The sequence below is a fragment of the Anabrus simplex genome, chromosome 2 (genome assembly GCF_040414725.1).
Source record: "Anabrus simplex isolate iqAnaSimp1 chromosome 2, ASM4041472v1, whole genome shotgun sequence".
In the NCBI taxonomy this organism is placed as follows: Eukaryota; Metazoa; Arthropoda; class Insecta; order Orthoptera; family Tettigoniidae; genus Anabrus; species Anabrus simplex.
Genome location: NC_090266.1, coordinates 44,238,674 through 44,263,114, shown reverse-complemented (window position 1 = coordinate 44,263,114; position 24,441 = coordinate 44,238,674). Strand labels below are relative to the sequence as shown.

At 38.9% G+C, this 24,441-nt stretch overlaps 1 protein-coding gene across 3 annotated transcripts in view; it reads left to right on the top strand.

Annotated features, from left to right (window-relative positions):
• Stat92E (Signal transducer and transcription activator Stat92E) overlaps positions 1–24,441 on the top strand; it is a 522,273-nt gene that overhangs the window by 220,049 nt on the left and 277,783 nt on the right. For all 3 annotated transcript variants that reach the window (XM_067140262.2, XM_067140261.2, XM_067140263.2), the window contains exon 8: positions 23,222–23,380. In XM_067140262.2, coding sequence (XP_066996363.1) covers positions 23,222–23,380 — 159 coding nt within the window. The remainder of the gene's footprint in view (positions 1–23,221; positions 23,381–24,441) is intronic.

The window sequence follows — 24,441 nt, the reverse complement described above, 5'->3', positions numbered from 1 at the left end:
TAAAGTGATGAATAATAGATTGGTTATCTCTCTTACTAATCCACATCCAGTCACTGTTTGTTTCGCACACGGGGCTTTAGGTACAATATTGCACTATCACTTGTATTGGATGAAATATCACTTTCACTTCAAATCTCTTCTTCAGTGTTCTCTCTGAATCTAAAATGCTTTCAGTTAACTCGGCAATACCGTTGCTGTCACTTGCTTATACTATGCCCGGAGCCATGTTTAGGAGAATTACTGACACCTGATGAAATATTTGTGCTTTCAGAGGCTACAATTAGGCAATAACTAACGGTGCAAGTTCCTAGACTTAGGAGAGCTGGAAACAAGCCGCATTCTTGTTCTATTCATAGAAGTTCGCAGAAGGGAAACCCTCGCAGGGGTGATCAAAATGTAATCTAGTTTATATGACTCGGCTTCGTGCTTAAATGTCTCGTCATTTGAGTTTAAAGCCTGGCCATTGCTGGCGTGAACATCATGTCAAATCGTTCAAATGGGATTAAAAAAGTTGTTTTGCCCTCCTAGGACCACGGTTAACCCTTCCGCCTTTCTGGATTTCCAGTATTCCTTCATCTTCATTGGACAGTGCAGTTCTTCGTTCTTGAGACCCCTTTGTGCCATGTTGTTTAATTCTTTCCAGAACAACCTTTTCTTGTGTACCGAGGTCCTGAACTTCTTTTGTTCGTTCTTTCTTTCTTTCTTTCTTTCTTTCTTTCTTTCTTTCTTTCTTTCTTTCTTTCTTTCTTTCTTTCTTTCTTTCTTTCTCTCTTTCTATCTTACTTTCTTTCTTAAATCGGTGTCTCGGAGGCATCGGCCAGATCCTCCTGCCCCATGGAGGTGGTGCATTTCCAAGTGAGAAGATCAAGAATTCTGCAAGATACGCTGGTGTTACACGTTTGAGATGGATGATTATAAAATATAAGAAGGTGCTTCCTCATAACAGTTGAGAAATTTTCAAATTTGGAGTACAGCTCTGCATTTGACCTCAGGTGCTGCATAGAAAACTGCTTATTATTAATGGAATTTCATGATTTGTTCTAGAATCTGAATCTGAGGATGTTATTATATTTGCTAGTGTTTCATAAACTTATACCGCATGTTTGACAGACTCGAAAGCTTAAACTTTGTATTGCTGGGCTGAGTGGCTCAGGTGGTTGGGGCACTGGCCTTAATTCCTGTGTCAATATTTGAAGTGAGCAAATTTCTGTTATTAAAAAAGGCAATGCTTGCTTGTGCTAGTCTAAATTTTATGTCCTCCTTACTTCTGCCATCATCAGTTATTTTACTACCCAAGTGACAGTATTCATCTACTTCCTTGAAGACTTCATTTCCTAATTTAATATTTCCCGTATCACCTGACTGTTAGATTGCACTCCATTACTTTTGTTTCAGACCGATTTATTTTCGTCTTGTACTCCTTCCCCAAGACTATCCATACCATTCAGCAATTTCTCCAGATCTTCTGCAGACTCAGATAAAATAACAATATCATTGGCAAATCTCAGGGTTTTGATTTCCTCTCCTTGGATTGCGATACCATTTCCAAATTCCTCTTTCATTTCCTTTACCGCCTGTTCTATATAAACAAGGAAAAGGAAGCAGGGGACAAACTGCAGCCTTGCCTCACTCCTTTCTGAATTTCTGCATCTTTTCAAACCTTGATTCTTACCACTGCAGACTGATTTTTATACAGATTGTAGATACAGTAGAACCTCGATAATTCAAAATCGGTTAATTCAAAATCGCACGTAATTCGAAGAAGCTCTCGTTCCTGGAAACATGAGATACAGTTTTGCATGTTATTTAAATTGTTTAATTCGAAATACGGATAATTCGTAATTCGAAGTACATTGTCGGCCCCATTACCGAAATTCACACTTTTAATTCGAAACTGCCTTTACATTTTAAAACAATAGTATGTTACAGAGTAATTTCAACTTGAAATTTATCCGCGTCATAATAGAACGCGTGTTCCGGAACGTGGAGGGGTAGCTTTCCGCACTTACACTCACTTCGGTGGGTCTACAGTGTGCTTCATGATTGCCAAGTTGAATGAAATCGGAATTCTTTTGTATTCAACCTTTTAAGGAACGCCGTAATATCACGCAACAGGCAGTGTGCGGGAAAACAGAATGCGCAAACACTGGCGATGCCGACAGTTGACGAAAAAGCGTGGCTCATATAATAAATTCGTAGACACCGAACAATACTGTCATTAATACCAATATAAATGGTCCGTTATTGGACATTATAAATTTTCCAGCTACAAAGCATACTGTCATTGCCGATGAAACTGCATTGCTTTATTTTAATGCGAGCCCATACGGTCTTATGGTTTTAAAGGAGAAAGTGCCAGCCGGAGAATCGTACAAGGGTCGGGGATGGGGGTCATAGTAGTGCGTTGCAATTGCAATGCACATGGAAGCGAGAAACTTTATCCCCTCGTCATAGAAAAGTTCGATAAGCTACAATGTTTTAAGGGCGTCGGGCACTTTCCATCCCAGTACAAAGCATCTAAAAATGCAAACAGTACAGAAATCCAAAAAATAATGCATTTGCACAGGGGAACCGGCATAATTTATCCTCGTCTTTGAATTGTCTGATTTTTTTCTTTCGTTGCGTGAGGTTATGTTCGTCAGTGATTTATCCAAGTGCATTATTTGAACATTGTAAATGCACCTTGTTGGATACATTTCGGAAATAGTTTTTACATGGCATTGGAAAGGTTTAAACTGTGAATCGAGGTGATTGCATGTATTAATGGGTCTTAGAATACTTTGTGACGTGGCAAGTGTTTACATTTCTGAAATCCGAGAGAAGTGCCATGGCTGGAAATCGTACAAGGATAGAGTCATAGGAAGGTTTGATTTTAAGGGCATCGGGACCTTTCTGTGTAAATACAAAGCATCTAAAATGCATACAGTATAGTACTCCAATGAATAAAGCACTTGCACATGGGAGCCAGCATAGATTTCTCCTCGTCTTTGAATCGTGCTTTTTTTTCTTTTTTTCGTTGCGTGAGGTTATATTTGCCAGTAAGATATGTAAGTGCATTATTTGAATACTGCAAATGCACCTTTTTGGATACATTTTGGAAATAGTTCTTTTTTCATGGCATTTGAAAGGTATAAACTGTGAATCAAGGTTAAATGCATGCAGTAACGGGTCTTAGAATATTTCGTAACGCGGCAAGGGTTGGTAGATCTGAATTGCGAATTGGCGGTTAATTCGAAATCACGTCATTCGAAGTCCGATTTTTGAGTCACGACGACTTCGAATTAACGAGGTTTTCCTGTAATTCTTTCCTGGTATCTGATCCCAATCACCTTCAGAATCTCAAGGTAACTGGGTCCAATCAGTATTATCAAATGCCTTTTCTACATCTAAGAATGCCATGTACCACCAATTTACACAATGCCTTTCCCTTGTTTTTCTCCTCTTGATATCATCATGTTTTGTTTTTTTTCTTTGCTGTTTTTCAGACCATAGTTTTCAATTTTCTTGTTCAGTTCTAGTACTTCTTTGCTGTTAGTTTCCCAGACCACAATATCGTCTGCAAATAGTAATAACTTCTTCTCCCTATTCCCTTATGCTTCCTTTGCCTTCTTTAAATTTTATCCATAACAATCAACAAACAAAGGAGGTGACAATGCACTTTCCTGTCTTAGTCCAGTTTCATTTTTAAACGTTTCCGTCTTTCCAACCAGAGTCTATGCTGCTGATGCAGTTGTTGTACTTTGCTTGCACTGCTTCTACAGTTTGTGTACCCAGTCTCTTTTTGACCGTGGTTACCCAAACCTTCTCCCTGGGAACACTGTCGTATGCCTTTGTTAGCTGTATGGCTGTCCTGACCAGATCCTTTCTGTGTTCCCAATTCTTTTCCATTAATTATCTCGTGCTGAAGATTGGTCCACTGTAGATCTTTTGCTTCTAAAACCATACTGTCCACTTGAAACTCTCCTTCTACCTCTCTAATATACTTTCCAGTACAGTATTTCTTACTTGAGATAAACAGAGAGATTCCTATACAGTTATCGGCCTCCTTTTTATCCCTGTTCTTAAAGATTGGTATCCATTTTCCCTTTCCCCAGTCTCCTGGCACACGTTTCTGTTTCCATGTGCACTTTAAAAATCTGTACACCCATTGGAGTCCAGTAGGTTCAGCAGCCTTTATCATTTCCACACCAATTTCACCCATCACTTTCATTTTACAGACCGGTATTTCCACCCCTAACCTCATCTACTGTTGAGTTAGCACACCGTATTACTACAGTCTTCTCTGTAAAATTTCACATTCAGCACATTATCAGAATGCTCCTTCCATCTTCTCTATTTCTTCTGGATGTGTAAACTCTCCACCTTCCTCTATCATCACCTTTGTATATACTCCTTGTTTCCTATTACAGTAAAATACCAGTATAACAAAATTTTGGGGACCTCAAAAATTAATTTGTTATAGTGAAATTTTGTTATACTGAAATAAGTAAATTCTCAAGAACTCGCCTATTGCTAAACCTGTTGAAGAATCTGTTATTTCAACATGAATTTACACATATAAAATCTTAATACCGGTACTGTATTTATTAAATTAGAGGAAAATTAGAATACATATATTTTCATGAAGTAATGATATAAAGTATAGGTACTTGCAAGAAGTTTTCAGCATCTCAGATTTTACCCTGTACCGGTACATTATCTCCGCGACTTTATTTTTTGAAAAAGTCTGATTTTTTTTTTCTGAACACTCCCATACACAAACGAATATTCAAGGTAGTCAGCAACCACACATCGGCCGAGTTGGCGACTCGGTTAGGGATACATGGCTGTGAGCTTTCATCCGGGAGATAGTGGGTTCGAATCCCCCTGTCGGCAGCCCTGAAGATGGTTTTCCATGGTTTCCCAATTTCACACCAGGCAAATGCTGGGCTGTACCATAATTAAGGCCACGGTCACCTCCTTCCATCTCCTAGGCCTTTCCTATCCCACCATCGCCATAAGACCTATCTGTGTCAGTGCGATGTAAAGCCACTAGCAAAAAAATTTTAAAAAATAATTTAGCACAAATTTAATTCAAAACTGTCTTTACATTAAAAAAAAAAGTATTTTACATAGTAACTTAAATTCAACATTTATCCGCGTCATGATAGAGTGTGTCTTCTGGTACGTACAGGTTAGCTTTCCGGACTTTCACTCACTTTGGTGTGTCTACAGTGTGTTTCATATTTGCTAGGCTCAAGTAAAATCGTAATTCTTTTGTATTCAGCGTTTTAAGGAGCACCACAATATCACATGGCAGGCAGTGTGCGAAGAAGCTGAATCCGCGAACAGTGGCGATGCCGCAGTTGGCGAAAAAAACGTGGCTCACATAATTAATTCGTATGCACCAAACTATATTGTTAATGCCGATAAAACTTCATTGTTTCCTTTTATGCTGAGCCCAAATGGACTTATTATTTTAAAGGAGAGAAGTGCCAGCTGGGATATCATGCAAGGGTTGGTTCCATTGTACTGTGTCGCAATGCACACGAAAGCAAGAGACTTCATCCCCTCGTCATAGGAAACTTTGATAAGCCACGATGTTTTAAGGGCGTTGGGCACATTCCATGCAGTACAGGGTATATAAAATGCATACAATACAGTAATCCAATGAACAAAACACCTGCACATGAGAGCCAGCATAGATTTCTCCTTGTCTTTGAATCATGCTTTGTTTTTCTTTCGTTGTGTGAGGTTATGTTTGTCAGCGAGTTATCTGAGTGCATTATCTGAATACTGTAAATGCGCCTTTTTGGATACATTTTGGAAATAGCTCTTTCCATGACATTTGAAAGGTTTAAACTGTGAATCAAGGTTAATTGCGTGCAGCAACGGGTATTAGAATATTTTGTGATGCGGCATGGTTTGGTATTTCTGAATTACGAGTCGACATTTAATTCTAAGTCTGATTTTTGCGTCCCATCGACTTTTGAATGAACGAGGCTTTACTGTAATGATGCTCGGTACCGGTACACCAAAATTGAATAAGATAATCTTCACGTGCTGTTGGGTAGGCAATCTGCTCTTCAGAATTGTGATGTGGTTGCTTACTTTCCCCTGATTTGTAATCCGGTAGTTTTGCCTGTGTGTTGTGTGTTTGCCATCTTGTATTAGCTGTATAGAGACATGTTGTGCGCATTATGCGGCGATTTAACAGGTTGAATTTCAATTATATTTTGAAGATAAAGTCTACATTTTAATTCATTATACGGTAATGAAAGTTCAAAATTTGTTTGTGAAATATTTTAACATACGTTACATAGGGAAAAGGAAGGGGCCTAAAAATAATTTTGCTATTCTGAACATTTCGTTAAACTGGCATTCGTTACAATGACATTTTACTGTACTTCATATAATTCCGTACAGCATACTTTTAATGCCATCTTCATTCTTGGGTGTAAATTCTTCCCAACTTTTCTTCTCTTACCAGATTCTTACATTTCCTTTTATTATCAAGATACTTCCTTACCAAGCTCGATAGCTGCAGTCGCTTAAGTGCGGCCAGTATTCGGAAGATAGTAGGTTCGAACCCCACTGTCGGCAGCCCTGAAGATGGTTTTCCATGGTTTCCCATTTTTACACCAGGCAAATGCTGGGGCTGTACCTTAAGGCCATGGCCGCTTCCTTCCCAGTCCTAGCCCTTTCCTGTCCCATCGTCGCCATAAGACCTATCTGTGTCGGTGGGACGTTAAGCCAATAGCAAAAAAAACTTCCTTTTGTTTTTTTTCTTTTTTATCTTCTCTTGCCATGCTTTCTTCTTTCCTTTAACTGATTCTCTCACCTTCTCATTCCATCACAGTGTCTCCTTTTCTGTCACTCTTGTTGATTGTCTACCACATGCACTCTTCCGTACTTGCAAATGCCCTTTTGAAACTCGACCATTCGACTTCCACATTTCCTGCTTCAGTAACTGGAATTAGTTGTTTCAGTCTCTCTAGAATTTTTTCCTGTACATTGTTACCTTTTAATTTCCACACTTATGTCACTATCTACTTTAATTGATTTTTCCCACTCTCATTTTGCTATTACAACTCTCAGATCTCCATTGAATGCTTCTCCTGGTAAAGCTGTTACAACTGTCAGCTGTCTGCGATTTGTTTTTTCCACCAGAATGTAATCAATAACTAATTTTATTTTTCTGTCACACAATCCATATCCTGTCATTTTCCTCCTGTTTTTCTTCTGAAACTATGTTTTATCTGCTATCATTCTATCCTCTCACTAAACTCAACTAGTTTCTCTCCTTCACTCCTTTTCCCATATTTGTATGATAATCACTTCCACATCAGTTATTTCCTTTTATAATTTCTCCAGGAAATCCTCTACATCCTCTTTGTTCCCTGTCTTTGGCGCATACACTTGTACCATATCCACATACTCCAGCTGTTTTGAAATTGTCAGACCCACTCTTTTTTCCTTTTTTTTTTTCCTCTCTGCCATTACTCCAGTATAGTGTATATCCTCTCCTCATTCACTTCTTTCCTTTCCCCTTCCATATAACTTTGCTCATTCCCCTTAAGGCTGTGAGCTTGCATCCGGGAGATAGTAGGTTCAAATCCCACTATCGGCAGCCTTCCAACTCCTAGGCCTTTCCTATCCCATCGTCGCCATAAGACCTACCTGTGGCGGTGCGACTTAAAGCCCCTAGCATTCCCTTTAATTTCTCTTCATGCCGTTCTTGCCATGATTTCTCTTTTTCCTTCACTGCTTCTCACATCTCGTCATTCCACCATGCTGCCTCCTTTTCTTTCACTCTTGTCGATGTTCCACCACAGGCACTCTCTGCCCCATCTCCCTCTTTCTCCATAAAATCCACACTTCTTCTGACTTTCCTGTTAGGTTCATAAGGTTGCTTATGCCCACCTTCATGATGTTGGCTACTGGTTGCTTATTTTTTTCAGTTCCCCCAACACAGAAGGAACTGCATTTCATTTGCAGTGTACGCCTAACCTTTCCTGAGGCTATTTTGAAAGTACCATTTTCATATTTAGGCATTTTATACCTACTGCCAGGTGTCGCTTAAGGCTGCTCCTTATGAGTACAGACACTGACAGGAGAATGTTCTTCCGTTGTTTTTTTCCTGGTCTTGGGACTCGGGGTCCTCTTCCACCATCTAAACTGCTGACCATGTTCTACTTTATGGTGAATTTGTGTCATTTCCTACACAAAGGCTTCACCTTGGCCTCTAAAGGGGAGGACTCCTTTGCCTGTGGCAGTTAGTCCTGCGTCGCCCCCTTCCCACATGGGTGTCAAGTTTGATTATGGCCGCTTGACCCTCAGCCTGACAGTTGCAGGTAATAGTCTTCTGTCACATACAGTAGCAGGTTGAACCTGACCTGGGTTAGATAGTAAGTTTGTTGTTTATATCATGGCAATCCTGCCTTCTTCACAGCTAGATGTGTTCAACTCATGACTGGTAAATAAATCCAGTGCACTAGAGCTGAGGTGATGTCCACGCCAGCTTGTTAGTGCACAGTGCACTAATATGCCATCTTTGGCGGATGGCATCAAAATCATCACTTTGATGCAACAGAACACGTAACAAATTGAAGTTACCAACATTGTTCTCTTGAATCTAAGTGTTGTCTCCAAGTTGTGGAGGAAGTTCCAAGACATTCTTTCAGTAGCAGATTGATATCGTGTGGGCTGTCCACGCAAAACTGCAGCAGTTCAAGACTGGTGTATATACTTGTCTGCACATGACACACTACACGCGCAACTACTTCTCTTTCTGAATACCTGTGGTACAGGAAATTACAAATTGTGTCTCCCTTGTAAATAGTAAACATATTTATGAAACAACTGTACATTTATTTTATACTAATTTTACAGTCGTGTTTTGAGAGCAGTATAATTATCTTCTTCAGCAAATATTACACTTTCCATCTTCAAATGATTTGATTAGTTTTGTTTGATCAATTTTGCAAAACACAAAACTAGATACTTAATTTAAAAACATTAATACCAAACAATATCACAGCTTATTCTTATACTAGTTGTACTTGTCATCAATAAATGTCTGTTATTCACTCAACTCATCTGAAATGTCTAAAAACAGCTTCAACTCTTGAAAAACAATACTTTAATTCAATTCAGTTCAGTACGGAAAAATGTTCTTATAATGCTCTAAACATTAAATGAAAATGTTGCCACAGAATTAAAATTTTCACAGTTGTGCGATGAGGAATCATGTTATACATTCCTGTTCATATGTTTACCCATTTAGACTTTATGCAAAAAATATTGCCGGGCTGAGTGGCTCGGACGGTTGAAACGCTGGCCTTCTGATGCCAACACGGCAGGTTCGATCCTGGCTTAGTCCAGTGGTATTTGAAGGTGCTGAAATACGTCAGCCTTGTGTCGGTAGATTTCCTGGCATGTAAAATAACTCCTGTGGGACTAAATTCCGGCACCTCAGCATCTCAGAAAACCCTAAAGTAGTTAGTGGGATGTAAAGCCAATAACATTATTATTATTATTATTATTATTATTATTATTATTATTATTATTATTATTGTTATTATTATTGTTATTATTATTGTTATTATTATTATTATTATTATTATTATTATTATTATTATTATAATACAGAAAACTTACTGTAGTATCTTTCAAAGTTTAGGCTTTAAAAAATTATTACTATGCTGGAATAACTACGTTTTCTATTTTGTTTGCCATTGATTTAGTTCTCCTGACAGTACAGATTCATTCACAGGTTTCTCAGTATGATGTGACCTATTAAAAATCAATTTTTTTTCCACTATTATCCTGTGCCACAAGCTTAGAGATGCCACATGAGTTACTGTAGGAACCCAGTGGGTGCACAGTAAACTCTGTGATTGGGGGACTGTGTTCAAATAAAATCAAAATCTCTTTATTTGCAAATGAGGTGTCTACCTCGGTGGCAAATGGTACCTAAAATACATTATTGTCAAGCACTAAATATTAAATTAACAAGAGAAGAAAATTTTCCTATAATACAATATTATACAATTTACACTAACAATGTTTTCTATTAAACACACAGCTCATCCTTAATAAATTTATATTGTTTACAAAATTCTACTTATAATATCTCCTGTACTACTTACAAATATAGTCAACTGATATACAGTATGTGGAATTACTTCAAATGATACTATACAACTGGTATAGGATTAATATTTACATTGCATTTATTTATTTATTTATTATTATTATTATTTTTTTACCCGTTCTGGATCCTAAGTAGCATAATGACCTGCTGCGTCTTAACCAGAGCCCCTTTTGCCACCACTTTTCAGAGTTCCTGAAGGGCCTTCACAGCTACCGTAGTGATCCCAGGGCCCTCGAAGTCCCCACTGTACTTTACCCCTACAGGCAGTCCCCTACATTGGCTGTCCAAACTCCTTAGACCAGGGGATGGAGTTAATTTATTCACACACATTTTTTTAAATTTACAATAACCTGCACTGGTCGAATGCCCTCTAACACTTCATTTATTTTCTCTGTTGCTGTTTATTCTCTTCTTGAATATCTGTACAGATTTTGGAAAAGGATCAAACACTACTCCTGGTAAACTGTTCCACTCCTTCACACCCTTCCCAATGAATGAAAATTTACCCCAATCGCTTCTGCTAAAATTCCTTCTAATTTTATATTTGTGGTCAGTTCTGCCGATATAATTATTTTCCAACTGAAGCCTCTCACGGATATCTCCCCATGCTGCTTCTCCTGTATAGGCTCTATATAATCCTATAAGTCTAGTTTTCTCCCTTCTCTTACTTAGTTTCCCATCCAAGTTCCTTTAACATTTCTGTTACACTAGTCTTTCTCCTGAAATCCCCTGTTACAAATCTTGCTGCTTTCCTCTGCACACTATCTATTTCTTTTATTAGGTATTCTTGGTGAGGATCCCAAACACTGTTTGCATATTCCAATAATGGACGAGCCTTACTCAAGTAACTTTTTCTTTTAATTCTTTGTTGCATCCTTTAAGTAGCCTCATTATGACATGTAACGATCTGTATGCTTTCCCAACAATGTCATCAATATGACCCTTCCAGTGCAAATTACTTTCAAATCTCACACCTAAGTATTTGCACTTGCCATCTTTTGGGATAACTACCTCATCCAAAGTATATTCAAATTCAGTTTTAAAGCTCCTGTTTGTAAAAGTTGTAACAGTTGATTTGCCTCCATTAACCTTCATATTATTTTCTTCAACCCATTGTTGGATACTTTCAAGGTCCCTTTGTAATTCTGAACAATCCTCAGTGTTGTTTATTTCCCTATAAACAATTATGCCATCTGCATACAATCTTATTTTTGATGTTATATTGTTCCCTAAATCATTTGCGTATATTAAGAAAAGTAACGGACCGATTATACTACCCTGTGCAATTCCCTTCCAAACTTTCTCTTCCTGAGATACATTATTTCCTACTTTGACTTTCTGAACCCTTGAATTTAGAAATGTTTTTATCCAACGTGTAACCCTTACGTCCAATCCTATTCCCTCCAATTTCTTTAATAATATTCCATGTTCCACTCTATCAAAGGCCTTGGAAAGATCTATGGCTATGCAATCTGACCTCCTGAATCCAACTGATCTGATATGTCCTGCTGAAATCCCACTAGTTGTGCCTCACAAGAAAATTTCTTTCTAAATCCATACTGGCTCCTCATGAACCAATTTTCATCATCACATATCCCTCTGATGTACTTCAGAAAGGCCCCACAGCACTCCTCCACTAGAGCACATCAGAGTTGGACATGAGATCATCGGTCCAGAACATTCACTGAAGTGTGAATTGGTTTACAGCCTGGTGGCAGCTCTTTGTGTGTGGGGAGAGCAAGGGTGAGAACGTTACAATGAATCATTCTCAGTAGAGCGTCTCCAACTGCTTGAGGGTTCAGTACTCTTCGGCTCCTGTACACCACTGGTTTACAGTAAAGAAAACGTGATAGCCATATTGTATGAACGCAACATTCCTCGAGCTTTTGTAAGCGGTTTTGCAGATATGATAGGAGATGGGTTTACTTTACAAGGTGATAACACTCGTCGAGCTTGTCCAGCAGCAGTGATTTGATAACTAAAGACTATGTGGGATCCAAAGAACGGACTGGTGCGAGTCTTCTGGACATGAACTGCATAGAGCAGTTTCCAATCAACAACATCCACCACTAACAATTCAGGCCCTGTGGGATGCTGCCATCGCGGAGTAGGGTAGTTTGCAGCAGGAAATGCTGAGTGGTTTTGTACGTAGCCTGCCCTGTTCCATTCAAGAGTGCCTCAGGTTTCGTGGAGGACCAACACATCATTGACTCGTGTAACTGCATCGAAAATTGTATGTTCTGAAGAGGTTCCTTAATTCGTTTGGTTTAGTTGCATGCTGAGTGTTTTTCTTTTCATGCTGGGTCTAAAGTTACCGAGAAGTTTACATTGTATTTACTATTCTGAGTTTCACTTAAATAATATGATATTGGTTCCACCCCAACACAACAGAATCTGGTATATGCTTAACTTCCTTTGATGAGTGTATATTAAGTCTTGGGTGGGTATTTTAATACTGATTATTCAGAATTTGCAATATGTACTCTACTTGCTCTTATTAATAACTTGCGATTGCCTTGCGTGTAGCTTTGTCATTTTATCGGTTTTATACTTATTAATGTTTGTTTTATTGTAGTAGTATAGCCATCATTTTGATTATCCTCCAGTGACAATAGAATATCATGATTTAAATTTTAACTTGCTGAAAAGTGCAAGTTGCAGTGAAACTTGGTTAAGAAGTTCCCGCGTAACAAGTTTTTCCGCCTAAGAAGTGTGATATTCTTGGTCTCTTGACCAGTTGCATTAAGATATATGTATATTTTTCCCATTTAAAAGTGTTCTGTTGTAAATATATTTCCCTGTTAAACAGTTCAGATTTTAGAGCTCCTTGAGATAGGAAATGTCCGCTCAAAGCAGCCCGTGGTTAGAACTTTCCAGTCTCTGCCCAAGTTGCACGCTGTATTAGACCGTTCGCACGCTTGCGGTGTGTCTCTGGTGTCACGGAACCTGTCCGCGCTTGCCAAGGCCATACGACGTCACGCAATGACAACACGGACACCAGATGCTCACTCTCACCTTTTGGAATCGAATCGAACCCATCAGTCAAAATTTCCACTTCACCGTTCCATCTAGCGGAATAGAATCAAATGGGATTCTATGCGGGATACACAAAGTACGCAATGATGGTTTGATAAAACTTTAATGCAGTAAGTTGCGTGCCACGACAGGGTGAAGTCATTAATCAAGGTGACCTCAGCATTAATTAAAAACCATAAAATGTATTTGTCCACAACATTACTGTTAGTTAGGAATACATGTACGACAAACCTTCGGAATTCCACTTATAAAATTATAATAAACACTTAAAGATCGTACATTCCAACTAATGCCAATTATCGTGCTGATACCGTACTGTATATGGACTCCAACATAATATGGTTCTGAAATAAGGTCAGCAATAATTGCGAAATAAACTAAATACCGTATAGGCCTAATGTACCACAAAATTGAATATTCTAACCTGTTTGATTTTTCATTCCTTTGCTTATTTCCTTACAGGCATTCTCTCGTACGTTGTTCTTGCAATAATACTTACGGGTCTTGTCGTGGAGGAAATTACGTTTTTGAACTAAACTGATAAGATTTTCAGTGTCCATTATTCGTAAGGTGAACAAAAACCATTTCCCGATTCTATGCAGGAAACAGCCTATTTGCCAGCTGATACACATGCTGCCAAACAGCTGGCCGAAAGATCCCGATCATCTACGAAGTTCAATGAATGTTGATAACCAACTGGGTGTTGGTGAGAGGCACACACAGGCGTTGCAGTACAATGTGTTGGCATAAAATTGAAACTTATTTTTTTATTTTGACCTTTATACGAGCTAAAGATTGTATTATCGTGTCACTCGTAATTATTACATCGCATTACTAGAATGTAGCACAAGGATGGGGACACATGAAATAAATTCTCACGGGGAAAGAAACTGTTTAAGTTTAGATGTGCTAGTGTTGCTACTGCGCCTTTATCACTCCCACGTAATAACCCAGATACTTTTCCATGCACTCATTTCTGCAACATCGAACCTGTGTTTCTTTTCTTCATTACCTATAGCATGAAGAGGATTGAAGCAGGAAAATAAACTCAATACTGGCTTGGCCATGTGGTACTTGCGATACAGCCGGAAACTACGCCTGTTGCCGTGACAACCAGTAGGAATGCAGGGGCGATTTAGCTCTAGGTTCTAAGAATATCTAAGAATAAGTTGCCAGATTTCCCATTTGCTGCCGTTAACCTTAAGGAGGTGTTCGGGGGTTGGGTGTGAGGAAGATAGAAAGCACATGCCTACGAACTGTAGTACATGTCTTGTAAGCCTAAGCTACGGATTGCCAAGCATAGTGTAGCATCGTAATTAGTGTGAATAGGAGTTGGTGAAGTAAGATGTAATATCAACGTATGAACGTTTTAAGTGAAAATAGCGGAACTCAGAGGGAAGAGATCAAGCACTAACAATGAAAGACAAAGTGGAGATTATAAGGAAAGTGGATTCATCTACACTTTTCCTTGTTGCTTTGGCAAAAGAGCTTGGGATGCCACCCTCTACTTTGAATGGCATTATAGCGATGAAAGAAGAGACCTTTGCTTCTGCAGGGAATACTTCAGCAAATTGCAAGACAGTTTAATCCGGAAAGTGTCGCTTAAGTGGGGCCAGTATCCAGTAATCGGGAGATAGTGGGTTCGAGCCCCACTGTCGGCAGCCCTGAAGATACTTTTCCGTGGTTTCCCATTTTCATACCAGGCAAATGCCGGGGTTGTACTTTAATTAAGGCCACGGCCGCTTCCTTCCAATTCCTAGGCCTTTCCCATTCCATCGTCGCCGTAAAACACATCTGTCGGTGCAGCGTAAAGCAAATAGCAGTAATCCGGAAAGTACAATGAAGTAGAACAAGCTCTGCTAATATGGTTCAAACAGCAACGAAGTTTAAACATAACTTTCAGCGGGACTATTGTGAAGGAGAAAGCCGAAGAAACTGCGTGCAAATTTAAGGTACCTTTTACTGCGTCGAACGGGTGGCTGGTCCACTTCAAAAATGGAGCCGGCATCGTTTACCAAACAATTTGTGACGAAGCAGAGAGTGTAAGTGCAGAGGCAAGGGAAGCGTGGAAGGAAATGCTTCTGCCTGCTAAAATAAGCAAACCTTGCAGTGTTTTTAATCTCAATGAATTCACACTTTTTTAACAGCTTATCCTGGGTAAGTCTCTAGTTTTGAAGGGAGAGCCTTGCCACGGGGTAAAATTAAGTAACGTGCGAGTTACGGTATTGGTTGGTGCTAATATGGAAGGTTCTCAAAAACTACCTCTACTGATGATAGGGAAGTCTAGGAAGCCAAGTTGTTTCAAAAATGTCAGGACTTTACCATGCAAGTACCTCAGCAACAAGTTAGCTTAGATGGCAAGTTGCCTGTTTGAAGAGTATATGCAGGCATTAGATGCGAAAATGTGGAGCCAGAACAGGAAGATTGTTGTGTTTATGGATCACTGCCCTGCCCATCCCAAGGAGTGGCCCCATTTAACCCTTTATAGGTCATTGGCTAAATATTTAGCCACCTGAATTTTCCCTGAGTGATCAATTTTTTTAAAATTAGAAGAACATTATTTGTTGCGGGGGTAACTGTTAACTGGATTTGAAGTTGTTTTTTCATAAAACCCTTTCAAATGAACTTAAGAATCTGGTGGCTAAATATTTAGCCACTGTTCATTCCTACTGACAATAGGCTGGTGCTAAATATGCGCTCTGTTAGCTATTAGCTTCACATGGATTATTGACAATAGTTAAAAATCATTATACTTACATGAAATTATGAATATCGGGATATAATATAGCAATCGCTCCAGAAATACTCGATATATAGCAACAAACTGAGAATATACACATGTGATACTGCTAGGTATGCAAGAACTCTGTGTCCAAATATTTATCCACTTTCGTCCCAAATGGCAGCACAGTGCAGGAAATGAATGAATGAATGAATACTGATCTGCATTTAGGGCAGTCGCCCATGTGGCAGATTCCCTATCTGTTGCTTTCCTAGCCTTTTCCTAAATGATTTCAAAGAAATAGGAAATTTATTGAACGTCTCCCTTGGTAAGTTATTCCAATCCCCCTACCGGGCGAGTTGGCCGTGCATGTAGAGGCACGCGGCTGTGAGCTTGCATCCGGGAGATAGTAGGTTCGAATCCCACTATCGGCAGCCCTGAAAATGGTTTTCCGTGGTTTCCCATTTTCACACCAGGCAAATGCTGGGGCTGCACCTTAATTAAGGCCACGGCCACTTCCTTCCAACTCCTAGGCCTTTCCTATCCCATCGTCGCCATAAGACCTATCTGTGTCGGCGCGATGTAAAGCCCCTAGCAAAAAAAAAAAAAAAAAAAAAAATTCCAATCCCTAACTCCCCTTCCTGTAAGTGAATATTTGCCCCAGTTTGTCCTCTTGAATTCCAACTTTATCTTCATATCGTGATCTTTCCTACTTTTATAAACGCCACTCAAACTTATTAGTCTACTGATGTCATTCCACGCCATCTCTCCGCTGACAGCTCGGAACATACCACTTATCATAGTCCCATAGGGATCGAAACCGGTACTGACTGAATTTACTACTTTAAAGTAAATAAATTAATGTATTGATAAGGTGGAGACTTCTCAATTATCTTTGTTACATACCACTTAGTCGAGCAGCTCTTCTTCTTTCTCTCAATTCTTCCCAACCCAAACTTTGCAACATTTTTGTAACGCTACTCTTTTGTCGGAAATCACCCAGAACAAATCGAGCTGCTTTTCTTTGGATTTTTTCCAGTTCTTGAATCAGGTAATCCTGGTGAGGGTCCCATACACTGGAACCATACTCTAGTTGGGGTCTTACCAGAGACTTATATGCCCTCTCCTTTACATCCTTACTACAACCCCTAAACACCCTCATAACCATGTGCAGAGATCTGTACACTTTATTTACAATCCCATTTATGTGATTACCCCAATGAAGATCTTTCCATATATTAACACCCAGATACCTACAATGATCCCCAAAAGGAACTTTCACCCCATCAACGCAGTAATTAAAACTGAGAGGACTTTTCCTATTTGTGAAACTCACAACCTGACTTTTAACCCCGTTTATCAACATACCATTGCCTGCTGTCCATCTCACAACATTTTCGAGGTCACGTTGCAGTTGCTCACAATCTTGTAACTTATTTATCACTCTATAGAGAATAACATCATCTGCAAAAAGCCTTACCTCCGATTCCACTCCTTTACATATATCATTTATATATATATATATAAGGAAACATAAAGGTCCAATAATACTGCCTTGAGGAATTCCCCTCTTAATTATTACAGGGTCGGATAAAGCTTCACCTACTCTAATTCTCTGAGATCTATTTTCTAGAAATATAGCAACCCATTCGGTCAATCTTCTGTGTAGTCCAATTGCACTCATTTTTGCCAGTAGTCTCCCATGATCCACCCTATCAAATGCTTTAGACAGGTCAATCGCGATACAGTCCATTTGACCTCCAGAATCCAAGATATCTGCTATATCTTGCTGGAATCCTACATGTTGAGCTTCAGTGGAATAACCTTTCCTAAAACCGAACTGCCTTCTATCGAACCAGTTACTAATTTCACAAACATGTCTAATATAATCAGAAAGAATGCCTTCAAAAAAGCTTACATACAATGCATGTCAAACTTACTGGCCTGTAATTTTCAGCTTTATGTATATCACTCTTTCCTTTATACACAGGGTCTACAATAGCAACTCTCCATTCATCTGGTATAGCTCCTCCGACCAAACAATAATCAAATAACTACTTCAGATATGGTACTATATCCCAACCCATTGTTTTTAGTATATCCCCAGAAATCTGATCAATTCCAGCCGCTTTTCTAGTTTTCAACTTTTGTATCTTATTGTAAATGTCATTATCATACGTAAATTTTATTACTTCTTTGGCCTTAGTCTCCTCCTCCACCTGGACATTATCCTTGTAACCAACAATCTTTACCTACTACTGACTGAATACTTCTGCTTTTTGAAGATCCTCACATACACACTCCCCTTGTTCATTAATTATTCCTGGAATGTCCTTCTTGGAACCTGTTTCTGCCTTAAAATACCTATACATACCCTTCCATTTTTCACTAAAATTTGTATGACCACCAATTATGCTTGCCATCATGTTATCCTTAGCTGCCTTCTTTGCTAGATTCAATTTTCTAATACGTTCCTTCAATTTATCCTTACTTCCACAGCCATTTCTAACTCTATTTCTTTCCAGTCTGCACCTCCTTCGTAGTCTCTTTATTTCTCTATTATAATAAGGTGGGTTTTTGCCATTCCTTACCACCCTTAATGGTACAAACCTGTTTTTGCATTCCTCAACAATTTCTTTAAACCCATACCAGAGTCTGCTTACATTTTTATTTACTGTTTTCCACCGATCATATTTACTTTTTAGAAACTGCCTCATGCCTGTTTTATCAGCCATATGGTACTGCCTAATAGTTCTACTTTTAAGACCTTCTTTCTATCGCATTTATTTTTAACTACCACAAAAACAGCTTCATGATCACTAATACCATCTATTACTTCAGTTTCCCTATAGAGCTCATCTGGTTTTATCAGCACGACATCCAGGATATTTTTCCCTCTGGTTGGTTCCATCACTTTCTGAATCAGCTGTCCTTCCCATATTAACTTATTTGCCATTTGTTGGTCATGCTTCCTGTCGTTCGCATTTCCTTCCCAATTGACATCTGGCAAATTCAGATCTCCCGCTACAATCACATTTCTTTCCATGTCGTTTCCCACATAGCTGACTATCCTATCAAATAATTCCGAATCCGCGTCAGTGCTACCCCTTTCCCGTTCTGTACACTCCAAATATATCAAGTTGCCTATTATCTTTAGAAATGAGCCTTACACCTAGAATTTCATGTGTCTCATCTTTAACTTTTTCGTAGCTTACAAATTCTTCTTTCACCAGAATGAATACTCCCCCTCCCACCATTCCTATCCCATCTCTACGATACACACTCCAGTGCGGTCAGAAAATTTCTGCATCCATTATATCATTTCTCATCCATGATTCAACTCCTATGACAATATCTGGTAAATATATATCTATTAAATTACTTAATTATATTCCTTTCTTTACAATACTTCTACAGTTCAACACTAACAATTTTATGTCATCCCTACTTGATTTCCAGTTCCCTTATCACCGCTCCCTAGACCATCCCGTTTCCCTGAATGTACCTCCCTATTACCCTTCCAAACAAATTTCCTAACTTATACGTACCACTGCTATGTAAGTGAAGGCCATCTGAGCGCAGATCCCTATCTGCTACCCACCCATTAGGATCTAGAAATTTCACTCCCAGTTTCCCACGTACCCACTCCATAGTCTCATTTAAATCCCTAATCACCCTCCAGTCAGTATCCCTCCTACACAGTATTCCACTAATAACAATCTCCACTTTTTTGAACTTCACCTGTGCTGCATTTACCAGATCCCACACATCTCCAACTATGTTGGTACTTATATCAGCTTGCCTTACGTCGTTGGTACCAACGTGAAACACTACCACCTTCTCCTTCCCCTCCTCCCTCTCTTCTACTTTCCTCAACATCTGCCTCAACCTAATTCCTGGATAACATTCTACCCTGGTTCCCTTTCCTCCACACACTTTCCCCACGTGTCTAACGATGGAATCCCCTATGACCAGAGCCTTAACCCTACCCACCTCATTTGATCCCCTACCCTCCTGGTCAGCCCTGTCTTTCCTGATAGCTGCAGAAGCTACTTCCTCCTCCCTTTTCTCCATGACCCTGTTCCACCTGTCTTTTCCTGTCCTCTACTGTACATTTCCCTTTCCTACCTTTTCCTTTCCTCCTACTTCCACACATCTCAGCAACAGTTCCCTGTCCCTCATCTTCCCTCTGTTGTTCTACCTGGAGTGACTCGTGCTGATTTTCGCACAGACACCTGTCCTGAATTCTGATCCTGAATAGAGCCCTTAGCCTGCAATCTCCTTCCCCTTAGAACATTAGACCACCTGTCTTCTACAACTCCCCCCTTTCCTTCCCCTCCCTCTTGTACACCTACTGTAACCTGTACATTGTTTGAGGGAGTCCTATCTTCCTTCCTGTCTTCTGTGAGAATCCTAATTATCTCCCTCAAACTTTCCAACTCCTCCCCCATACCCCTCAATGCCTCGCCACACCCACAGTTCGTACACTCGCACTCCTTAGCCATTCTTTACGGAAAAAATGAAATAAAAAATAAAGTAACTTATTTGCAAAAAATAAATGAACGGAGGGATATATTGTCTGGAATAGTACTCAAAGATCACACAATAAGGTAATTAATATACGACTACACTACAGTACTACTTAGTCGTGCCCTATTTTTTATCCTACAACCCCTAGCAGGATAAAAACTGCTGTTAATTACTGAATATCAAAACTAATACACAAGAACTACACAATTCCGAACTGCAATTAGGCCTATCCTAATTACAACAGTATTTTAGTACCCGTTTCTAGGGATACCTCTACTACACAAATATTTGACAATAATAAAATAAGCACACTAAATTCTAATATTATATTACTCGTATACTACTGTACAGTACACTATAGTAATTTTTAAACTACTTTCAGACGTATCCTAATTACAATACCGGTACCGTATGTCACTACTAAGCACAAACAGAAATGAAATTTGCAAGAACTACTGTACTCAAAGATTACCAACGAAGCTAAATGCTTAGACAAATTATTATTAGTATTACGGTTTAATACACACGAAAGATAACACACGAATATAGCAGGCAATATACGGCACTATCTAAATGTACTGTATCTATACTACAATGTATGTACACTACCGGTACACTACACTGAGTTTATTTAAATGCTTAAGTAGCGAAAGGATTGCCGTACACGAAGAAAAGCACGAATATAACTGGCTAGATACTATCTAATATATTATACCTTTTCTTCACTACAATTCTACTGAAATGTGGTTATATGATTATTACAGCTGGTGGATTACTATTATTTTCCCTACTCCACGGAACGGAGAATAAAAGTGTCCTTAATTAGGCCTACTGAAAAATACTAGGTTGTCTACAATAATTTCTCAAATATTTCTATCAAAACTACTCCTACTACTTCAGGGACTTGAACTGCAATTACTGGGATATATATGAACTTTATTATTATTATTAGCTAACCGCTCATAAATACTGAAAGATCGAGGGAGCGCAATATAAATTACGGATACTTTAACTACCTACTGAGAAGTACAAATGATTGTAATACAAGGTCAGCTGATTTTTATTTATATTTACTTGACTACACTACTCCCTTTGTTCACGACTGTAGCCAACAATGCAATATTTGAATATGAGGAGCGACAATAATCAATAACAATACAACGACTGTTAACTATTACCGTGTAATCTCTTTAACTACTTTTTAAATGGAAGTTTACAGGCGTATCGTGTTTTTTAATGTAGTAAATTAGTACCTTCGCAATAGTTTGGATGGATATCTATACAAAATACCGGAGAAATTTCGGCGGAAGTTACGGTACTATTCCTAACGATAATCTGCCTTTGTAAGTATTATACCAACGAACCTACAGATATTCACAAATATTTTTAAAGTTAATATTATTACCTAACTAAAGTATTTCCTAAACCTAAATTCGAAACAAGGTACACCTAGCTAGCCTACTTAACCTAGAAAACGTAATTTACTGAAGACCAACTGAATTACTTGTTATAAAGTTTAAATAAATATCTTTACTCCCAATTTCTACCAACAAGCACTAAACACCACTATATAAATAGCACTAAATGAATCACAAATACAAAAAATTAAGCTATTTCACACAGAACAGAAAGTGGCCCAATATTAAGCCACTGAATGTCTGCAGACACCACCAAATTGAATAAGGCTCAATATCAATGGCTTCTGTCAAGCATATTCAACTTTATTGAAGTGTCTGAATATTTAGCAACTGTTCATGTACGCAAACTAAACAAAATAATGTGAGCGTTGAAGGATTAAGGAACATCAAGATAGAATTTTTTCCACAGTATACAACATCGGTACTAGGAATCATAAAGGTATTGAAGCAGAGGTGCCAAAAATCAGTTGTGCACCATATGTTGCGACGCATGGAAGCAGGCAAACCCATCTACAAACCATCTCTTTTGGACACAATGAATTTCATTGCCTCATCATGAGATTCAGGGGAACCTGTAGTAATAGCAAATTGCTTCAAGAAAGCAGGCATCGGTAATGGTACCAACAGCATTGTTATGGAAGTTGGTGATGAAGAAAGTCTACAGGAGAAGATAGAGATTACCAGTAGTTTCAACGACTTCACTGCCATTGGTGATATGGTAATCACTTATGAGGAGCAGACTATCGATCAGATCTGCAAGGAAATCCAGGCAGGAGATGAGGAGATAGAAGGAGGAGGAGGAGAAGAAGAAGAAGCCCCTATGACCATCTTGCAATGAGGCAAGCATCTGCCTTGAAAAACTGAGGCGGTTTATGTAATGTTCAGCCAGTGTGCCTCAGAACACATGGAAGGCAATGTGGAAAATGGAGAGGTTTATACTTCGAGAAAGCAGTAAAAACCTGGAACAGTCAACCCTGGACAATTTCTTTTCCAAGTAGGAGCCTAGACATTTGTGTTTGAAAATGTATTTGATGTCTAATGCAGTACAGAATTTGCATAATGTACAGTTACCATCTACAGTTTTGATGTTCTTCGTATTTCTTCTTATCTCTCGTGCAAGATTTTATATGTTATGTTCCCTTCTCTTATCAAATATATTTATAATATGGTATGTTCAATTATTTTTCCAGCAAGATGACATTGAAAAATGTTTAAATTCTCATTTCTGAGAGCTTCTCACTTATGGGGCAAAAAGGAAGGCAAAAACTATGGAATTGGGAATCATTTTCTTAGTGTGTAGTCTGTTGATCAAATATTAATTTAATGCAAACTCTGTGGACGATTGTAAGTTTTGACTTTTTGATTTTTTTAAAATTTCAGGTGTGAGAGTCTCGCTGAAATAATTTGGTCTAACAGACAGCAAATCAAGGAAACTGAGAGACTGAAATTGAAGTTCAACTTGGATCCCCAAGGTGTTGTTGACATCCTGCCAAATCTCAACAATCAGATTACTCAACTGCTGTCGTCGATGGTTACGAGGTAAGGTAGATGCAGTGTTGTATTCAGTTCGATTTAGGTGAAGTTTACAGAGAAGATGATTATGAGAATAAGCAAAATTTAGGACAGACTGTATCCTTCCAGAGATTAGGAGAACAGCTGCAAATGCCTGAAACAAGTACCGGTTGTAGGAAAGAATGATTTTCTACCGAACACTGAAGCAAAGGTAATGAACATTTTGGCCAAGGTGAGACATGGTCCAATAAATTGTAACTGGACTGGGATCTGGGCAGCAGGATCTAATAATCAGAAATGAATGAAGATGGGGATGATTGTCTAGTTGTACTCCCACATTAAACCACTGCCATCGCGAGATGGACATCGGAGAGAATCTAGATGATTGGATGTCTTATGGCGAGCTTTAGGGCTGTTGCAGGTGAGAACTATAGAGGACAGAGGAATGTGGACGGAGATGCACATGGGCTGGCCTCTGTCCAAAGAGGTGATGACATAATATTATGACACCTGCCTAGAAATTGTGTGGCTAGTATACATTTTTGTTCTATTGCATTTTCATTTTCAGAATTTAAGCCCATATTATTTCCAAACTGCTGTCTTTACTCAGTTATCGGTCCTGCTCTTTCTCAGAATTTTTAACCCACCGGTGGGCACCCGGTGCAACAAATTCGTTTATATTCACTTTGCTGAAATATACGGAAATCTTGCCGTTTGGCAGAAAGTACGATATTGATGAATCGTGAATTCATGATTGGCAGAAGGAGGAGGAAAACTTATAAAAAGTAACGGTGATCGCAGAGCGTTCCGTGGGCGGAGTGCAGTGTTTCCAGATATTGAAGAACGACTCTGCAAATTTGTGATAGAAAAACGTGTTTTAGGATATGGTGTTTCTAGTAAAATGTGTCAATTGAAAGCACTAGAGATCTCTGAAGAACTCAGAACACAGGGTTTTACGAGGGACGTTTGAAAAGTCCGTGCAAAAATAAAAACTACTTACGTGTTTGGATAAACGTTTTTTATTTTTAGACATAGTTTCCTTTTAGGCTTATACACTTCGTCCAACGATGTTCTAGTTTGTTGATCCC